Genomic DNA, 17,525 nt, shown 5'->3' with positions numbered 1-17,525 from the left:
CAATGCAATTTTGGCTGCATCAATAAAAGTATAGTGTCTAGATCAAGAGAAGTAATAGTGCCACTATATTCTGCTTTGGTCAAGCCCCACATGGAATATTGTGCCCTGTTCTGGACACTACAAATCAAAAAGGACATTGAGAAACTGGAGCGTGTCCAAAGGAGGGCGACTAAAATGGTGAAGGGCCTGGAAACCATGCCCTATGAGGAACGACTTAGGGAGCAGGGGATGTTTAGCCTGGAGGAAAGAAGGTTAAGAGGTTATATGATAACCCTTTTTAAATATTTGAAGGGATGTCGTATTGAGGACGGAGCAAGCTTGTTTTTGGCTGCTGCAGAGAACAGGACCCAGAGCAATGGATGCAATCTACAGGAAAAGAGATTCCACCTCAACATTAGGAGGAACTTCCTGACAGTAAGGGCTGTTCAACAGTGGAACACACTTCCTCCGAGTGTAGTGGAGTCTCCCTCCTTGGAGGTCTTTAAACAGAGGCTGGATCATCATCTGTCGGGGATGCTTTGATTGAGATTTCCTTTTTTAAAATGGGACGTCCTCCGGACGTCCCAACTGCCGGTTTGTAACCGGCCAGTAATCCTCTTTTGCAGACCCTCCCTCTCTGAGGTCTGCCATTAGCCACAAAACAATCCACATGAAAATCACCCCTGCCTTCCCAGGGTCACACAGTATATACATACTCAACTTCGTTCCATGCAAGCATTCTCTGAAGATCCCAGCCACAGATGCTGGCGAAACGTCAGGAAGAAACTCTTCTAGAACATGGCCACATAGCTCGAAAATCCCACAGAAAACTATGAATGCCGGCCATGAAAGCCTTTGACTCCACAACAAAAAATATTGTTATCTGCAAGGTTACAATCATATACTAGAAAATGACCAGTATGTATACTATGCTATTATCTGTGTTTTATTTTATGTGTTTTATATGTTATAAATAAAATATTTATTTAAAAATCTAATTAGTGTAAAACGTGTAATCAACTTACACTTTGTAAACCACTTAGTATCTCTATCCCCCTTGAGCAACTCTTGCCAGCCCAATAACTGCAGGCAAAGGTTCTAAGACAATGGTTCCCAGCTTTAGGTCCTCAAATATTTTTGGATGACATTTCCTAGCATCCCTGATATTTTGACCATGGTGGCTGAGGTTTCTGGGAGCTGAAGTCTAATACCTTTTGGAGATTCAAGGTTGGGAATCATTGATTGTAATGCAGGGGTGGGCAAAGTGTGGCCCTCCAGACATTCTTAGATGGCAACTCCTAGTATTGGTTATCAGTTGTTGGACCGCAGCTCTAAGCATTCCTCCCCATTGTCTTTGTTGGCTAGGGCTAATGGGAACTATGGTCCAATGGCATGTGGAGCTGTAGTGCCTCTTCAAACTGTAAAGCCCTGGCAGTTAAAGTGGAATCATAGCACTTTAATTGTGTAGCATGAAAGAGATGTCAGGCTGTAATCCATAATGCTCCCCCCCATCCATTTTTGTACAATTAATATAGGAAAGCATTCTCCTTAGTACTAGTGGAAGCTTCTCAATGTGGGAAGAAGAAAAAACATTGGTATTACATAGCAAGAGAGGGAAATATGAGATCTCATTTCCTCACGTGTTGTGGTCCTGCTAGCCAGTCATCATGATCATACATGATAAAATAATGATGATTAATATTATCATGTTTCAGTCACAGTTGATATCAAAATAATGCATGGAACAGCATGGTGTAGTGTTTGAGCTTTGGACTATAACTCTGGAGACCAGGGTTCAAATCCTTAGCCATGGAAACCGAGTGAGTGACCTTGGGTAAGTAGCAAAAGCAAATCCTTGATAAACAAATCTTGCCAAGAAATCCCCAGATAGGTTTGCCTTGGGTCTCCATAAGTTGGAAACAACTTGAAGGCACCCCACCTCACCACTATTTTTGGATGCTTATATTTAGTATGAACTTTGCCCAGCCTTTCTGAGAGATGCCCATGGTTTTGTGTCCAGGCCTAGTACTTTTGTTTTCCTCTCTTGATTCTCCCTATGGACTCTGCATAGAATAGCATTGAAGTCCACAAGCTCAGAACAGCAGCTTTAAAGGACATTATCAAAGAAGTAGGAATCTTGAGCAGCTGTGTTAGTGTTTTTGCAGAAATGCATGTTGTTAAAAATGTCTTTCTTCTTTGACCCCAGTCCCAATGGGCATCATTTCCTACAGTTAGGACTGTAAGTATTACAAGATTGGTAGGAATTTTTTATTCACAGAACCACAGAGCTGTGCATGCAATGTGAGTGAATAATACAAATGATTTACCTTAAAGTGCAGCTCTGTGTGTGTGTGTGTTAGAGAGAGAGAGAGAGAGAGAGAGAGAGAGAGAGATGCTATTAAGGCTAAACTTATATGGTATTTATATCAGGGGTAGGCAAATTGTGGCTTGCAGATTTTATGAAGCCTTATATCTGGTTCTGTGGCCTGATGTCCCCATGCTAAATTTTGTTATTGACAAAATAGGCTTTTCCAATTCTGGATATGTCCAGGAACAGTTGTTGTGTATTAAAACAGAGTGCTGGGCCCCTTAACAAATCCAAACCTTTTTTAATCCTTTAAAATCAGAAGTGAACCTCACTATCTTTTTCCTTTCTCTCTCCCCCCCCCCTTTTTTTTTTTGGTCCATTTCTGGGCCTGCTCCAGTCCTTCCTTTCTTGGAAGTGAAAAAATGGCCCCCAGACTTTCCAGAGTTGTACATGGCGTCGGGTTGCCATAATTGTCCACTTTTACCAGGGACAAAATGTAGGACAAAATTGAGACCAAACTGTAGGACAACTGCAGGACAAAGCTCAGCCCAAAATGTAGGACATTTAAGGTCCACCATTTTTCTTCAATGTCCTACATTGAATGTCCTATGGGGCTGGCGGGAGTGAAGATCCTGAACAGTGAAAAAGCAAACAAAACATTATAAAATCAATGTTGGTATCTCAAAAGACCAGTATGTGGCCATGGCCTCTTCCAGGTTGATCTAAAGAAGTGTGAGTTCTCAAAGTATAGTTTCATACCCTCCAACATTTTACAGTTGAAAAATGGAACATGTGAAGCAAAGTAACTTCAAAGGTGTTAATGAAGTACACACTACTTTTGCTGTTTGAACTCAATTTGCAGCAACTGAAGTAAGCTGAAGACAAAGGTGGGAAATGAGAGGATGAGAGAGAAACTGGGCTGTTTTAAAAGGTAGATGAAAATGTGGGGCAACAATGCTGATGTTATGTTATATATTATACATGTTATAGGAAGAAAATAGAGTAAAAGTTACAAAGTTGTAAAGAAAGGAAAACTTTGGTAACTACAAACCAGATGGATGGTAAGAAGAAGTCATTTGTAAATAGATGTGTATATGTCTTTTAATTAGTATTTTCATGTGTTTAATGTGTTAATTATTATATGGTCTTCTTCCTGAAAGTCAATGAGGCTTTAAAGCTAATAGGAGCACTACAGATATGGTATTTGCCCTTAGACAACTGCAAGAGAAATGTAGAGAGCAAAATAAAGGACTATGTAACATTTGTCGACCTCACCAAGGCCTTCGACACTGTGAGTAGAAAAGGTCTGTGGCAGATCCTGGAACGACTAGGATGCCCCCCCCCAAATTCCTCAAAATGATCATCCTGCTACATGAAGGCCAGCAAGGTCAAGTCAGATATGGCGACGCTCTCTCGGAGCCCTTTCTAATAACTTATGGTGTGAAACAAGGTTGTGTTCTTGCTTCAACTCTATTTACGGCCTTCTTCAGCATGATGCTCCAAAAGGCTACGGCAGATCTCGAAGAAGAAGATGGCATTTATATACGCTACCGTACTGAAGGTAGCATGTTTAACTTAAGCCGCCTGAGGGCCCGCACTAAGACTCTAAACTATCTAGTCCATGAGCTGCTTTTTGCTGATGATTCTGCCCTCGTTGCCCATACGGAAGCAGCTCTGCAGCACCTAACATCTTGTTTTGCAACAGCTGCAGAGCTCTATCGCCAACACCTATGACTCCTCGAACGTTTTCATCAGCGCTGTTTATGCACAATTCTAAATGTACACTGGACTGACAAATGTTGCTGTCCTTGAGCAAGCAGGGATCACTAGCATTGAGGCCATGTTACTGAGAACACAGTTGCGTTGGACAGGACATGTTTCTAGGATGAAGGACCATCGCCTCCCAAAAATAATACTCTATGGTGAACTCGCCATGGGTCAGCGTAAGAGGGGCGCCCCAAAGAAGAGATACAAGGACTCCCTGAAACAACATCTCAGGCTTGGCCAAATCAATCACCAACAATAGTCTGCCCTGGTCTCACATCAGGAGACATGGAGACGCACGATGCTGCAGCCTTTTTTGAAAACTCACGCCGAACGAGTCTCAAAGAGAAACGACAGCGCAGAAAGAAGCACAACTTGGAAACATCACTCAAGGAGACTCTGCTGTGCTTTCTGCAACCGGACATGTTTATCTCGAATTGGCCATTTTAGTCATTAACGCACTTGTAGAAAGCGTGGGATGAGTCCTTCCTGAATCTTCGTTAGTGAAGAAAAGCCAGAGAGAGAGAGATTATATGTGTCCAATTTGTTGTTCATTTTGTAGAGAAAGATGTTTGTGTTTAGTCAATGTCTGGTTAACAAAAATTATTTAGAAAAAAAGAAAGAAAATGTGGGACAACAGATGATTCATTGGAATAGTCCCTGCCAAACTGAGACAGTTGTACCATATGCAGCTTCTTGGATTTTGCCAAACTCTGCCAGTTGTTTTCACCTCTGCATGCACTTATATCCATTCTTTTTGGGGTCTTCTTGTAGCCATTTCTTTAATCTCTACTACAGTTCTTATAGTGTTTTTAAATCGATGCATGGTTTATGTATGGTTTAAAGGCAATTTTTCTTCTCTCTGATTTTTAAAAATATTTTAAAGAGTTTCAGGGAGTAAAAGTGCCACTGCCCTCATGCACTACAGCACTGTAACTCTCAAAATAAAATTTAAAAGAAAAAAAAAAGAGAAAAAGAGATGGAAATGTATCGTTTTGATATGTCTCAGAACTGAATGTAGGAATATATTGTTGTAGCTGGTGCCAGGAATTGTCACAAAATAGCACAGGACAACAGAAATGTTGTTTGGTTATTTTAAAAAATAACAATAACAAGCCAGGAACTGCAGTAACACATATTGCAACCTGCCAATACATTTGCCCCATCTAGATGAGCTGTAGAATACCTTTTGCTAAATCTCATCCTATCCTCACCTTCAATAAACATCAGCTTTCATTAATCTGATGCAGACATCGCAAAGTACAGCATACACCTTGAGACCAGTACTACTAGTCCTTCATAGGAAAGCCCAGTTATGGCTAAGGCTGTCACTTCAAGAATGCAGTAACATTTGATTAGAAGGAAGATTTTGGAAAGGTCCCTCCATCATGCATCCCACTTTGATCCCAGTCCTAGTTCTTAGTGGCCTTGGTTACCCAATCCCTTGAATATGGATCTCAAGTGGCCCAATGCCATTCACAGGGAAAGGGGACAACCAACCAACAAATGAAGAGAATGGTGCCTACTTGAGGGATCTTTGCAGCATGCAGAAGTACATCACTTCAACAGATTAGTCTCCTGAAAGAGAAAAAATAGCTCCCCAAAAGAGAACAGGGTTGTGTAGGTGTGCTGCCTTCCCACAGCTGAGGCATCCTTTCTGGCTGCATGAATGGAGAGAGAGCAGGCTTGAGCCTTGCTCAGCTCTATTACCATCAGCAACAGTTCTGCACTCAAGGCAAGACATCTGTGCAGTTGCTGTTGACAGGTGATCTGACCCTTCCTGTCACCAGTGGGTGATGTGAAGAGGAGGCCAGGAGGAGATGGAGCTATTGTGTGAGTGAGTGAGAACCCCCCAACTGTCATTGTCTGCTGGATGAGTAAACGGAAGAGGATGATGCTTTTAGTTTGAAGGAGACTACAGGGCAGCCTTTTCCAATAAACATTTACCAGCTAGCTGACAGTAAGGGAAGGACAAAGAACTCTCCCTTGCTGATGCCCAGGGAGCAGAACAACTTGTGCTTGCAGGTCCTGTTTGTACCCTTTGTATTTAAATTCTTGCTGAGCCATGAAGTGCAATAGGCCGCCTTGGGCGAATCACACACACAATTTCTCTCTCTTCCATGAGTAGAGAACACTCTCTCTGTGCGTTTCTCTCTGTGTGTATGCATTTTCACATTGCCTATCAATTTATAATGACCCCATGAATTTCACGAATTCCCCTAATTCTGTATCACTGTCTGGGGTTTTTGGGAGGGGAAGTCCAAAACATTTACAGAATAAAAGATTCACTAACCTGCCACCCAGGATAAAATGGAAGGACACAACCAAACCATGTACTGTATGTTACCATGTGCTCTTTGGAAGAAAGATGGAACAAAAGATAATAGTTCATTTAAAAGGAAAGAAAAAACCTTCCTCCCCTGTGTACATCCCGTTTCCAGAAATGTGGCTATGTTTTTAACCAGAGGGAAGTGCAAGAAACTCTTTGTACAACTGGGAGCTTTTTCTCTACCAGTAGCTATTACTGGCTTCTGGGTCAGTGGGACAATGAATCATTTTAATGTCAAAGAAGCTATCCAAATGCTGAATCTTACCAACAGAATCAACACCTAGGCTAGCTGCTTTATAGTTTAGACTATAACCCACTGTTTCGTATAGTTTAGATTACAAGTCAGAGTGGAGTGTCCAGCCATCTCTGTTCTCCCTTGTATCCCAATAGCTCCTCTCTTGTCTGATCTGCCCATAGAGTTCAGGAGACACACCTGCTGATTACTAAGTCTAAAGGCCTTGGCTTCAGCACTAATAGGCATTCCATCCTTTTTTGTGAGGGACTGCTGTGATGGAATTGCCTCTTTCCAGATGCACAGTGTGTGGCGTTGTTATTACCAATCAATCCCGTCATTAAGAAGCCAACAGCTGAGTGATCAGATGGCACCAGGAAGGCATTAAGAAGGTTGCCAACAAAGAGCTGGCATCAAAAGTGAACAACAGATCCACCCTTTTCCTCTCAGCCTGGGACTAGAGATTTGGCTGTCATGCCCAGAAGGAGAAATTGAAACTCTGAGGTCCAGCAACATCTGCAGGCAAAAGCGCAGCCACATCCACATACAAAGCAACACAGATGGAAACACCAACAAGGCCAGAGGTAAAAGGGGCAGGCTAGTGGTGCTTGGAAATCTTGGTATTATTAATTCAACTGTCCGGTGCATGCCACAGCTACTGCATTGTGACTTTTATTCTTTACCTCTTGATTAATCAGGGATGAATAGGTTGAATTCTATGTACCCTGTTCATCAAAAGAGAGCATAGTATTTCCAAATGTATGTATAAAGGTTGAGCTTGATGTATATACTATATTAGGCTTATATACTATATTAGGCTCTTAGGCCAGCAGCAGCCCTAGAGCCTCCAGGAGAGCCCCAGTCCACTGGGCAAACAGCTCCAGGGATGCCCCAGTCTACCGGGCAGCCAGTTCCAGGAAGGCCCCTGTCTACTGGGCAAGCAGTTCCACCTGTGAAGCAGGACTGTTTCCACCACCGCTGCGGCTTTTTCCAGGGGGGAGGGGCTGGTGGGAGCGGCCCCTCTGAAAAGCCGGCTTCCCGGCACCCTGAGCAGCAGTCCCAGAGGTTTTTTTTCCCCTTCTGTGTGGGTGAAAGGGGTCAACCCCTTCTAGCTACCAGCATCAGAGAATGATTGGGGTATCTTCTCTCTGTTGCTTCCTTTGCACTTGGGGAGGGGGGAGGGGTCATGGTTATGGAATGTACTTTGGCTGGGGAGGCAAAGGGTAATATTCTTGGCACGAGCGGGGCTCCTATTGAGGTAGTGTGGGGCAGGGGGAGATATGGCGGTAGGAGAGTGGATTCACGTTACAGGGGAAGGCGAGATCGATGCTTAATATCTATCTCTCCTTCCAGCCACTCTCCTAACCGAAGAGATCTGAGGGTCAATCCAACCGTACCACAAACCCTGTCTCTGCTCCTGTGCAATGCCAGGTCCATTAAAAACAAGACCCACATCGTACACGACCTGCTGGAGGATAACAACTGCGACCTGGCTTGCATTACTGAGACCTGGCTTGGGCCTGAAGGGGAAGCTGTGTGGGCTCAGTTAAGGACCAGTCCAGGTTAGGTGGGGGGGGGGTTTGCCTTGATCCATAAGACCACCATTTCCTTAGCCAGGAACCATGTCCGGCAGACTACTTATATCGAGTGTATTTACCTGACCCTGAAGGCTAGAGACAGTCTGGGGATTCTGTTGGTTTATCGGCCACCCCGTGTGCTAACACACTCCCTGGCCGAGCTGACACAGCTGGTCTTGGAGCTGATATTGGAGTCCCCCAGGCTTCTTGTCCCCTTCGCGACCAGCCAAAGTCCAACAGGTGCGGCTCGAGAGTTCATGGATACCATGGCTGCCATGGGCCTGTCTCAATTAGTCACAGGGCCAACGCATTCTGCTGGTAATACGCTCAATATGGTTTTCTGCACAGACATGGAAAGTCCGTGGGCGGAGGTTACTAATATCTTCGCCCTGTCATGGACGGACCATTTCCTGGTAGAGGCGAAGATCAAGGTATCTACCCAACTCCCCCCCCGGGGGTGGCAGACCTATTAGAATGGTCCACCCTCGAAGGCTGATGGAACCCATAAGATTCCAAGAAGCCCTAGAGGGGTATATGGTTGGATGTGACGGTGATTCTGTTGATGCCCTGACAAACACCTGGGACATTGATCTCTCCAGGGCTATACACAGTATCGCTCCCAAGCGTCCTCTCAGGCCTGCTTCCAAAAATAAGCCCTGGTATACGGAAGATCTTTGGGCAAGGAAGCGGGTTCTGCGACGACTAGAGCGCAAATGGCGGAGACACCAGCGCTTAGCCGACAAGGCTCTCCTAGCTTCCCTTTTGGAGGACTATGGAGAGGTGATAGACGCAGCAAAGAACTCGTACTATGCTGCACATATCGCGTCCGTGGAGTCGTGTCCAGCAGAGCTGTTCAGAGTAGTGAGGGAACTTACGCAGCTTCCTTCCTCCCTGAACCCTATTTTGGAACCATCTAAGGCCTGCTGTGACCAATTTAACAACTTCTTCGCGGATAAAACCTCTCTGATAAGGGCTGATCTCGATGCCATTGTTGGGTCAGAAACCAGTGTAGAGGTCTCCAGAGCTTCCGTGGACTCAATTAGACTGGATCACTTTGAGTCTGCAAGTACCAAGGATGTGGACAAGATCCTTAGAAGTGTTAGGAGGACAACCTGCTCTCTCGATCCCTGTCCCTCATGGCTAGCAGCTCAGGGGGGATCGGTGGTAACTACCTTGTTACGCCGAATAATAAACACATCATTCAGGGATGGGCAATTTCCATCTAATTTGAAAACGGCTATCATAAAACCATTGTTAAAGAAGCCCTCCCTTGACCCCCTGATGCATAATAATTATTGGCCGGTATCGCTATTCCCATTTCTAGGGATGGTGATCGAGAGGGCGGTTGCCATCCAGCTTCAATCGATCTTGGATGAAACTGATTTTCTAGACCCATTTGAAACCGGCTTCCGGGCGGGCTACGGGGTTGAGACTGCCATGGTCGCCCTGGTCGATGATCTCCATCTGGGCATGGACAGGGGTAGCGTGTCCCTGTTAGTGCTCTTAGACATCTCAGTGGCTTTCGATACCATTGACCATGGTATCCTTCTGGGACGCCTGAGAGAGTTGGGAATTGGTGGCACTGCGCTCCAGTGGTTCCGTTCCTACCTCTCGGGTTGGTCCCAGATGGTGCAGCTGGGGGACGTGTGCTCCGATAGGAGGGCACTTACATCTGGTGTCCCTCAGGGAGCCATTCTGCCCCCCCCATGCTATTCAACATTTACATGAAACTGCTGGGTGAGATCATCCAGAGACACGGGGCGCGGTGTTATCAGTACGCTGATGACACCCAGATAGTCTTCTCTGTGCCTCCGGCTGCTGCAGTGACCAGGGATGGCATCTCTCCTCTGGATGCCTGTCTGGAGTCGGTAATGGGCTGGATGAGGGAAAACAGACTCAGTTTGAATCCAGAGAAAACGGAAGTGCTTGTGATAGGTTCTCCTGGCCCGGGAATGGTTGTTTGTCCACCTGTCCTGAACGGGATCACGCTCCCCGTGAAGGACTCAGCTCGCAGTCTGGGGGTGCTTCTGGACTCGTCGCTCCATCTTACATCCCAGGTGGATGTGACGGTCAGGAGCACTTGTTATCAGCTTAGGCTGATACGCCAGCTGCGACCCTACCTGGGCCGGGGGGACATTGAAACGGTAGTACATGCTCTGGTAACCTCTCGTTTGGATTTCTGTAATGCGCTCTACATGGGGCAACCCTTGTACCATACTCGGAAGCTTCAATTGGTTCAAAACATGGCAGTGAGACTGGTCACTGGCTCTTCCAGGACCAGTCACATAACACCAATTCTGAAAGATCTCCATTGGCTGCCTATTCGCTTCCGGGCACAATACAAGGTGTTGGTTAGTACCTATAAAGCCCTATATGGCTTGGGCCCAGGGTACTTGGAGGACTGCCTCTCCCCATACATTCTGCCCCGCACACTCAGATCTGCTGGGAAGCAATTGTTACATGTCCCAGAGGCAAAATATTCTACCACCACTCAGAGGGCCTTTTCTATCTCTGGCCCCATCCTCTGGAACTCGCTTCCGAACGAGCGCCGCTCATCCACCTCCCTGGAACACTTCAAAAAGGGGCTTAAAACTTTTTTGTTCCAGCAGGCTTACCCTAACATTCCATGTTGCCCCCTTCTCTCTCCTCATTGTTCTTGTAATCCTGTGCTAGTTGGAAAAAAATTTTAACTGGATTTTAACTGTTGTTAAGATATTGTGAGATTTTGTATTTTTGTATTTTTGTATATTGATTGTATCGTGTTTTGGCTGTTGTGACCCGCCTTGATCCCAGGAAAGGCGGGCTAAAAATAAAGCTTTTATTTATTTATTATTATTAAGAAGTGTGGTAAAAGTAATATGAAGTCAAAGAGAAGGAACTAAAACTCTCAGCAGCATAATGTCAGCACAGAGTATTTAGTGTATTTGTATTGAATGCACATCAACATTTTTGAGCAACTATATCCTTCTCCAGTCTGCTGGCCCCCAGACACGTTGCACCAGAACTCCCACAGTGGTGTCAATAGGGCCTCAACACCCCAGAGAGGGGTGTCACCTGGTGTACTTATGGGTAGGGGCAGTCTTCCAGGTCTGGTGTCTCTGCTGGCCAGGCAAGAAAGCCAGTCTCCTCCCTTTCCCACCTGGCCAACAGCTTTGCCAGGCCTAGAAAGACTGGAGGGGGGGATTCACTCCCACCAGTGGCCGCAGGTAAGAAGGGGCTGCCTTCTGAGTCTGGCAACTCTGCTGGACATACAGGAAAGCAAGTCTCCTCTCTCTCCCACTTTCTCAGCAGCTCTGCCCAACCTGGAAAAAGAAGTGGAATGGTGGAGTTAGTTAAAAATGATCCACACAGGGTATCAAATATACTAGGCACACCATTAAACTTTAGTCATTCCCAGCCAATAAATCTGAGATTCAGAAGTTTGGAGTATCCTGAGTGTGTGTGTTTTAAAAATTGATACATAATTTAGAATATTTTGTATTGAGTATCACCCATGAAGGATGTACATTTTAAAATCTAGTGGAAGGAGAGGGAAGGCTAACATTTCTATCTGCATCTCATCCTCTGCCCTTCCTAGCATTCTTTGTTTCGATGTATATCCCATCTTTATCCTGGCAAAGCATCCAAGATGGCTTACAATTCACATTAAAATAAAGTGATGCTAAAAACTTAGTAATCATTTTAAAAAAATAAACAAGCAATCATACTAAAAACACTACAGTCAGTCCTCCGTATCCATGGATTCTGGCATCCACGGCTTGAAAATATTCATCCCAAAAGTATAAATTGTTTTATATAGGGGACACCCTTTTAGTATGTCATTGTATGTAATGGGAATTTAGCATCCACAGATTTTGGTATCTACATACAGAGGGATTCACAGAATTCTTAGCAAGAGGGCTCTAGTTCTTCACCAAGCTACAAATTCCAGGATGCCATAGGATGCAGCCATGGCAGAACAAAGGGAATTATAGTGCTATAACTGCATAGGGTGAAAGGGCCTTTTGTAAGGAGATGGTCTCTTTAATACATTCATTTACATACACAAAGGATTTGTAATTTGAATTGACATCCTCACATACCAATGGCATATATATATGATTGTGCCTGGCTTCCACTCCACTAAATGTATCAGAGGAAGTAGACTGAAGTCTACGAAAGCTCATGCTACTAATTTCTTTTTTTCAGTTAGTCTCAAAGGTGCTACAAGATCTCGCTAGGTACTAATCTGCAAAGAAGGGAAAGTGAAAGCTGTATTATCAATGGTGCAATTGGAGCAAATGCTACCAGACCCTTTGTGGCTAGGAGCCCCATACTGTTGCTGTTCCCCTTGTACAGTGATGCTGCTAAGTGATAAATGCTCCTGTGGAGAGGCTCCAGCCTTATTTTCCATCTGTTTCTAGTGAAGAGACAGTTTGGCATATGGGGACCACTGCCTGTGAAACCCTATCCCCAGTAATATCAGTTGGCACCCAGTTGGGAGTTGGTGAGATGTCCAGGGTCACCTGCTACCTAAGGCCTGAAAGGGAGTTGCTGTGAACCCAAGGAGAGGTTTTCATGGCTTGGCACCACCTCTAAACTTGCCCCAAGAGATATCCAGAACTCCAACATCAGGGCTCCCACACCTGCCACAATACACCTTGACCACCTCCCACCATAGTTTTTGTGGGGTTTTCAAGCTGTGTGGCCATGTTCTAGAGGAGTTTTCTTCCTGTTTCGCCAGCATCTGTGGCTGGCATCTTGAAGATGCCAGCCACAGATGCTGGCGAAATGTCAGGAAGAAAACTCCTCTAGAACATGACCACATAGCCCGAAAACCCCACAAAAAACTATGCATGCCGGCCATAAAAGTCTTCAACTCCACACCTCCCACCATTTTTCATGGGCTTACGTTCATCTTGTCATTTGCTTAGGAGAGCAATTTTCTTGTGATGTCCTCTATCCTCTAGACTACATTCATTAACAAATTTTATCACAGCTTCAAAGACCTGTATGAATCAAGCAAGATCCTGATACATTCATTTTCTAAAAATGTGCATATACTGTAGTTGCAAAATGAGGCTCTAGAAAGCCATTAAGAAGGTTGCCAACAAAAAGCTGGCATCAAAAGTGAACAACAGATCCATCTTTCTCTCTAGAGACTTGATTTCAGGAATCTCCACTTTATGCTCTAGTTGATATGGCTTCTGAGTTCTGACAGAGGATTTTGCCTGGGCTGAACTTGAACCACATGAGGTATTTTTATTTGATAGGAATCATCATTTCTTGAGAGCAACTCATGGTTCTTTTCACAGCTGGTCAATTTCAGGAATGATTTTTTTTCAGACACACCTAGAATTGACTAGTGTTTCATTTTTCCTATGGATTTTACAGTTTTTGGCTTCACTTTATTAAATGTATCACTTGCCTTTCCCTCTTTGGATAAGCATTTGAATGAAACCTACATCAGGGACGTAGCCGGGGGGGGGGGGGGGGGGGTTGGGGGGCCCCCCCCCCCCCCCCCGTTACATAAAATGAATGGTGTGTGCTGCCGCGCCGCCGCACCCAAGCCCCATTATAATGGTGGCACTTAGTCTGGACCCCCCCTTCCCAATATCCTGGCTATGTCCCTGCCTACATCCTTTTGCTTATCCATAGAATAAAGTCACTCCAACGTTTGTTATATAAACCCTATGAAATCTACCATCAGGACCGGTAGTTATAAGAAGGCCTAGTGGGTTGACCAGTGATCCACAGAAGGACTTGTCAATTTGTGCAATTGTTTGGGAAGCAGAAAATTATGTGCATGACTGAAATTGATGCAAAAGGAGCCATTAGTTTCAGACTCTGAGGTCCAAAACACACTGCAGAAATAATCCAGCTTTAATTGCCCTGGCTCAGTGCTAAGGAATCCTGGGAATTGTAGTTTATTGTGGCACCAGAGCTCTCTGACAGAGAAGGCTAAATGTCTTCCAAAACTACAGTTCCCAGAATACCCTAGCATTGAGCCAGGGCAGTTAAAGCAGTCTCAAACTGAATTATTTCTGCAGTGTGTTTTGGACCTGAGTCAGGCCTCACTTGAGGACAAAAGCCTCTGGATGTCCTTTCCTTAGGCAGAGGACACTTCTATTGTCATACTATGTTTTATGGGTAATTAACTGCTCCTTGACTACAATCTTCTGTGTCCAGAACGTAAGCAGCCTCTTCCTGTTGTTTAAATGGATTCTTTAAGAGGCCCTCACATAGAACAGCTTCAAATGGTGTGACAATAATGAGAAAGACTGTTGTATGTGGGAATCCAATCAATGGTAATTAGGCCAAACATGAATTAGTGCCTTGGAGATTCTTTGCACTCTGATTGCATGGAGGAGCAGCAGAATGGGCAGGTATTAACTATTACTGGCTAGATGCATACATATTCCATTTATTTGGACATTTGCTCAGATTAAGAAAAATATGTTGCTGTTTTCAGCTACATTTCTGTCAGAGGCAGACAGCTTCTAACCTTGTCACCGAGCTGCATTTTCCCCAATCTGCAGGATGCAAATGTTTGCTGGTATTCATGCAAGTCATTTCTCTGAACAGAATATCATCTACCATACCTTGAAGAAGCAGTGAGAATTCAATTTTACACAGCATGCAAGCAGAGGAAGATACTGAGTCTGGGGCACGGTAAAGAAGACCCAGGATTTCAACCTTGCTTTGTTGAATCACTGTGGGTCACTAGTTGCCAGAGTGCTGGATGCCTCCATAAATCAGGTTAGATATGTCTCAAAGTTTTTGTGTAAAGGCCAGTAGGTTGAGAATTCATCTTCCTCTCAGAACATCTCAATACATTGGGGGAGGGAGAGGCAGTTTATTTGGAAACCTGGAATGAAATAGCTATTGCAGAAGTAAGAGTAAGGCCAGGGGGCAGGTGACGTGTAGCTTTTTCAGTAAATGAGTAGATATTCTGAAGAATCACAGGTTGAGTATTTTGGCATGCAGCAACCAGGGGCAAGTTCATTTGCAAACTCCGTAATGTGCAGTACTACACAAGGAAAGTGCTTTTCTAACACCATCACATAAGCATCAAGTCTGATACCACTAACATTAAACATAAGAATGAATATTGCCTATGTTTTTTTCTCCATAACTACTGTAATGCATGTAAATGAATGCCACAGGGGTGATACTATGTTTATAGGTTGTATCTCCATGGGGCACATGTCATATTATCTATTCCAAAACACAACTATTCATTTTATGCTGTTTGGACTGGAACTCTTTCCCAGTCCCTATTCATGTTCCACTTCTTCATATTTTGTGCTACATTTAATGTCTTATGAAAGAATTTACACTTCTCATATAGATCGTTGCTCCTTAGCCCAGTGGACATAAACATTTCCTTTCCCCATCATAATCCTGTCTCTCGTCGTCTATCCTTATTGGGACTTGCTTCTCAAAAGGTTTGTGTGTGTTTGGCTTACAAAGTGCCTAAAACTGTTCTTCAAACTGATGGATTAACTGCATCAGTTGGAAGTGCATGTGGAGAGAGATCATGAAAGAATGACCGGAATTCAATAAGAGACTTGCATCTTCATAAGTGGACTAACATCTCTGAGAAACAGAACTAAGGAGTTTCATGATATCCATACTCAGCAAAAGACTACCATGCTGTTACTAGGTAAAGGAGCCAAGAAACTGGCCAATGTTTATCAGGACTGATGTACAATGAGGCTGAAATGCATTGAGACATAGGCTAGGTATTGCTGATGCACATTTGTAGAACTTGATTTGCATCAGAATACTCTTGCCAGTGCCCTGATATGCATCTACACAGTTCACTAATAGGGCTCCATGGAGCCTCTGCTATGCAACTAAGTATGTGTAAAATTATGCAATGTAGACCACAACAGAGAAGTCTGGTCAGTCTCCATGGAGACATATAGTTAAATGTTTAAGTGGTGTTATAGTCTAAGGATACTGGTGAAATAAGATGTACCAGTTTTGACTTTCCCCCAAATAGACTCCCATGCTAGGAGTAAAGTGGGATATAAAAATGAATTAATAAATAATAGACTGAATTCTCTACTGACATTAGGGTTTAGACTCATGTGACCCACCAGATGTTGTCGGACTACAGTGTCCATTGTATTTCACCATTAGATATGCTGGCTAGGATTTATGGAATTTGTAGTCCAACAACATACAGAATGCTGTGTGATTCCCTCCCATGAAATAGATGAACACAATGGATTTTGTCTGCCAAATGAAAAGCAATGCATCTGTGTGTGGGTGGGTGTACTCAAAGTGGAATCCTATCTCTCTGAAGATGCCAGCCACAGATGCTGGTGAAACGTCAGGAATAAACTCTTCTAGAACATGGCCACATAGCCAGAAAAAAACACAAAAAACTATGAAATCCTATCTCTTTGTTATTAAGAGTAAAGAAGGCTTTCTTCAACTCTGGTCACTCCAGGTGTTTTGAACAACATCCCTAATTACAATTGGCTGTAATGGCTGGATCTGATGGGGAGACAGTCCAAACCATCAGGACAGACCCACAGTCAGGAATGTTGCACTGGAGCAAAGGTATGAAAAATATGACTCCCCAGACTGTTTGTGTGGTTCCAATGCACAAACACATACTCTTCTATGGGCTGCCTTTTTCTGACAAAAGGAGAGTGTATTGCATTTCCTAGAAGCCCTAAGGAGTAATTTTCCTTTTACATGGGCTGCAGGTTGCCTCCCTATAAACATAACAACAAAAGAAAAGCAACAGCAATAAAAAAACTTACAGATTTTTCAAAATGAAACAGATTTCCCCTCACTTCTGGTTTTGGTTTTTCATTTTGTGTGTGTGTGTGTGTGTGTGTTACTATTTGTCTGTGCTATCCTTGAAGGATCCACTGGCATTGTACCTGCCAACCTTGCCAACCCCAATACTAGAGCAGAAATGATAAAAGGTAGATTTGAATATGATAAAAGGTAGATCTCTGGGTGATTTGGCAATGAGTGATAAAGCCTTCTGATTATGAATGTAGACAGGCCCCCCTTCTAAACGGAACTGCTCTGATGGAACAGTAGATTTCTATGAGATAGAGCTGTAAGCTCAATTCTCTTCCTGGAAATAAATTATTGAGTAGAGCATGTGCTCATTGGTCCGCAAACTTTTCCAGGCTACCATCCCTGTTCCTTTTGGGCAACAACCCTAGCACCCCCCAGGGCATAATTTTTGATACTAGGTCTACTGTTCTACTGCAAATTCAAAACAGCCAATCTCAGTTGCTGCTCCCTTTGCATCTTGTCATCCTGGGAGTAGTAATCGAGCAGCTGGCTAAGCAGCAACCAAGAAGTCTCTCACCTGTGCCAGCC

At 44.1% G+C, this 17,525-nt stretch overlaps 1 protein-coding gene across 2 annotated transcripts in view; it reads right to left on the bottom strand.

Annotated features, from left to right (window-relative positions):
- Positions 1-11,110: 11,110 nt before the first annotated feature.
- The window catches only part of LOC121927646 (chemokine-like protein TAFA-5), a 47,296-nt gene continuing 40,881 nt past the window's right edge, over positions 11,111-17,525 (bottom strand). Inside the window, exon 3 of one of the 2 annotated variants that reach the window (XM_042461449.1) lies at positions 11,111-11,491. In XM_042461449.1, the coding sequence (XP_042317383.1) occupies positions 11,253-11,491 (239 nt within the window). In that variant the 3' untranslated portion in view covers positions 11,111-11,252. The remainder of the gene's footprint in view (positions 11,492-17,525) is intronic. The other variant, XM_042461450.1, reaches the window with a different exon arrangement.

The sequence above is a fragment of the Sceloporus undulatus genome, chromosome 4 (assembly GCF_019175285.1).
Source record: "Sceloporus undulatus isolate JIND9_A2432 ecotype Alabama chromosome 4, SceUnd_v1.1, whole genome shotgun sequence".
Lineage (NCBI taxonomy): Eukaryota > Metazoa > Chordata > Lepidosauria > Squamata > Phrynosomatidae > Sceloporus > Sceloporus undulatus.
Note: the sequence above shows the minus strand (reverse complement) of the source record. Positions and strands in the feature narration are given on the sequence as shown.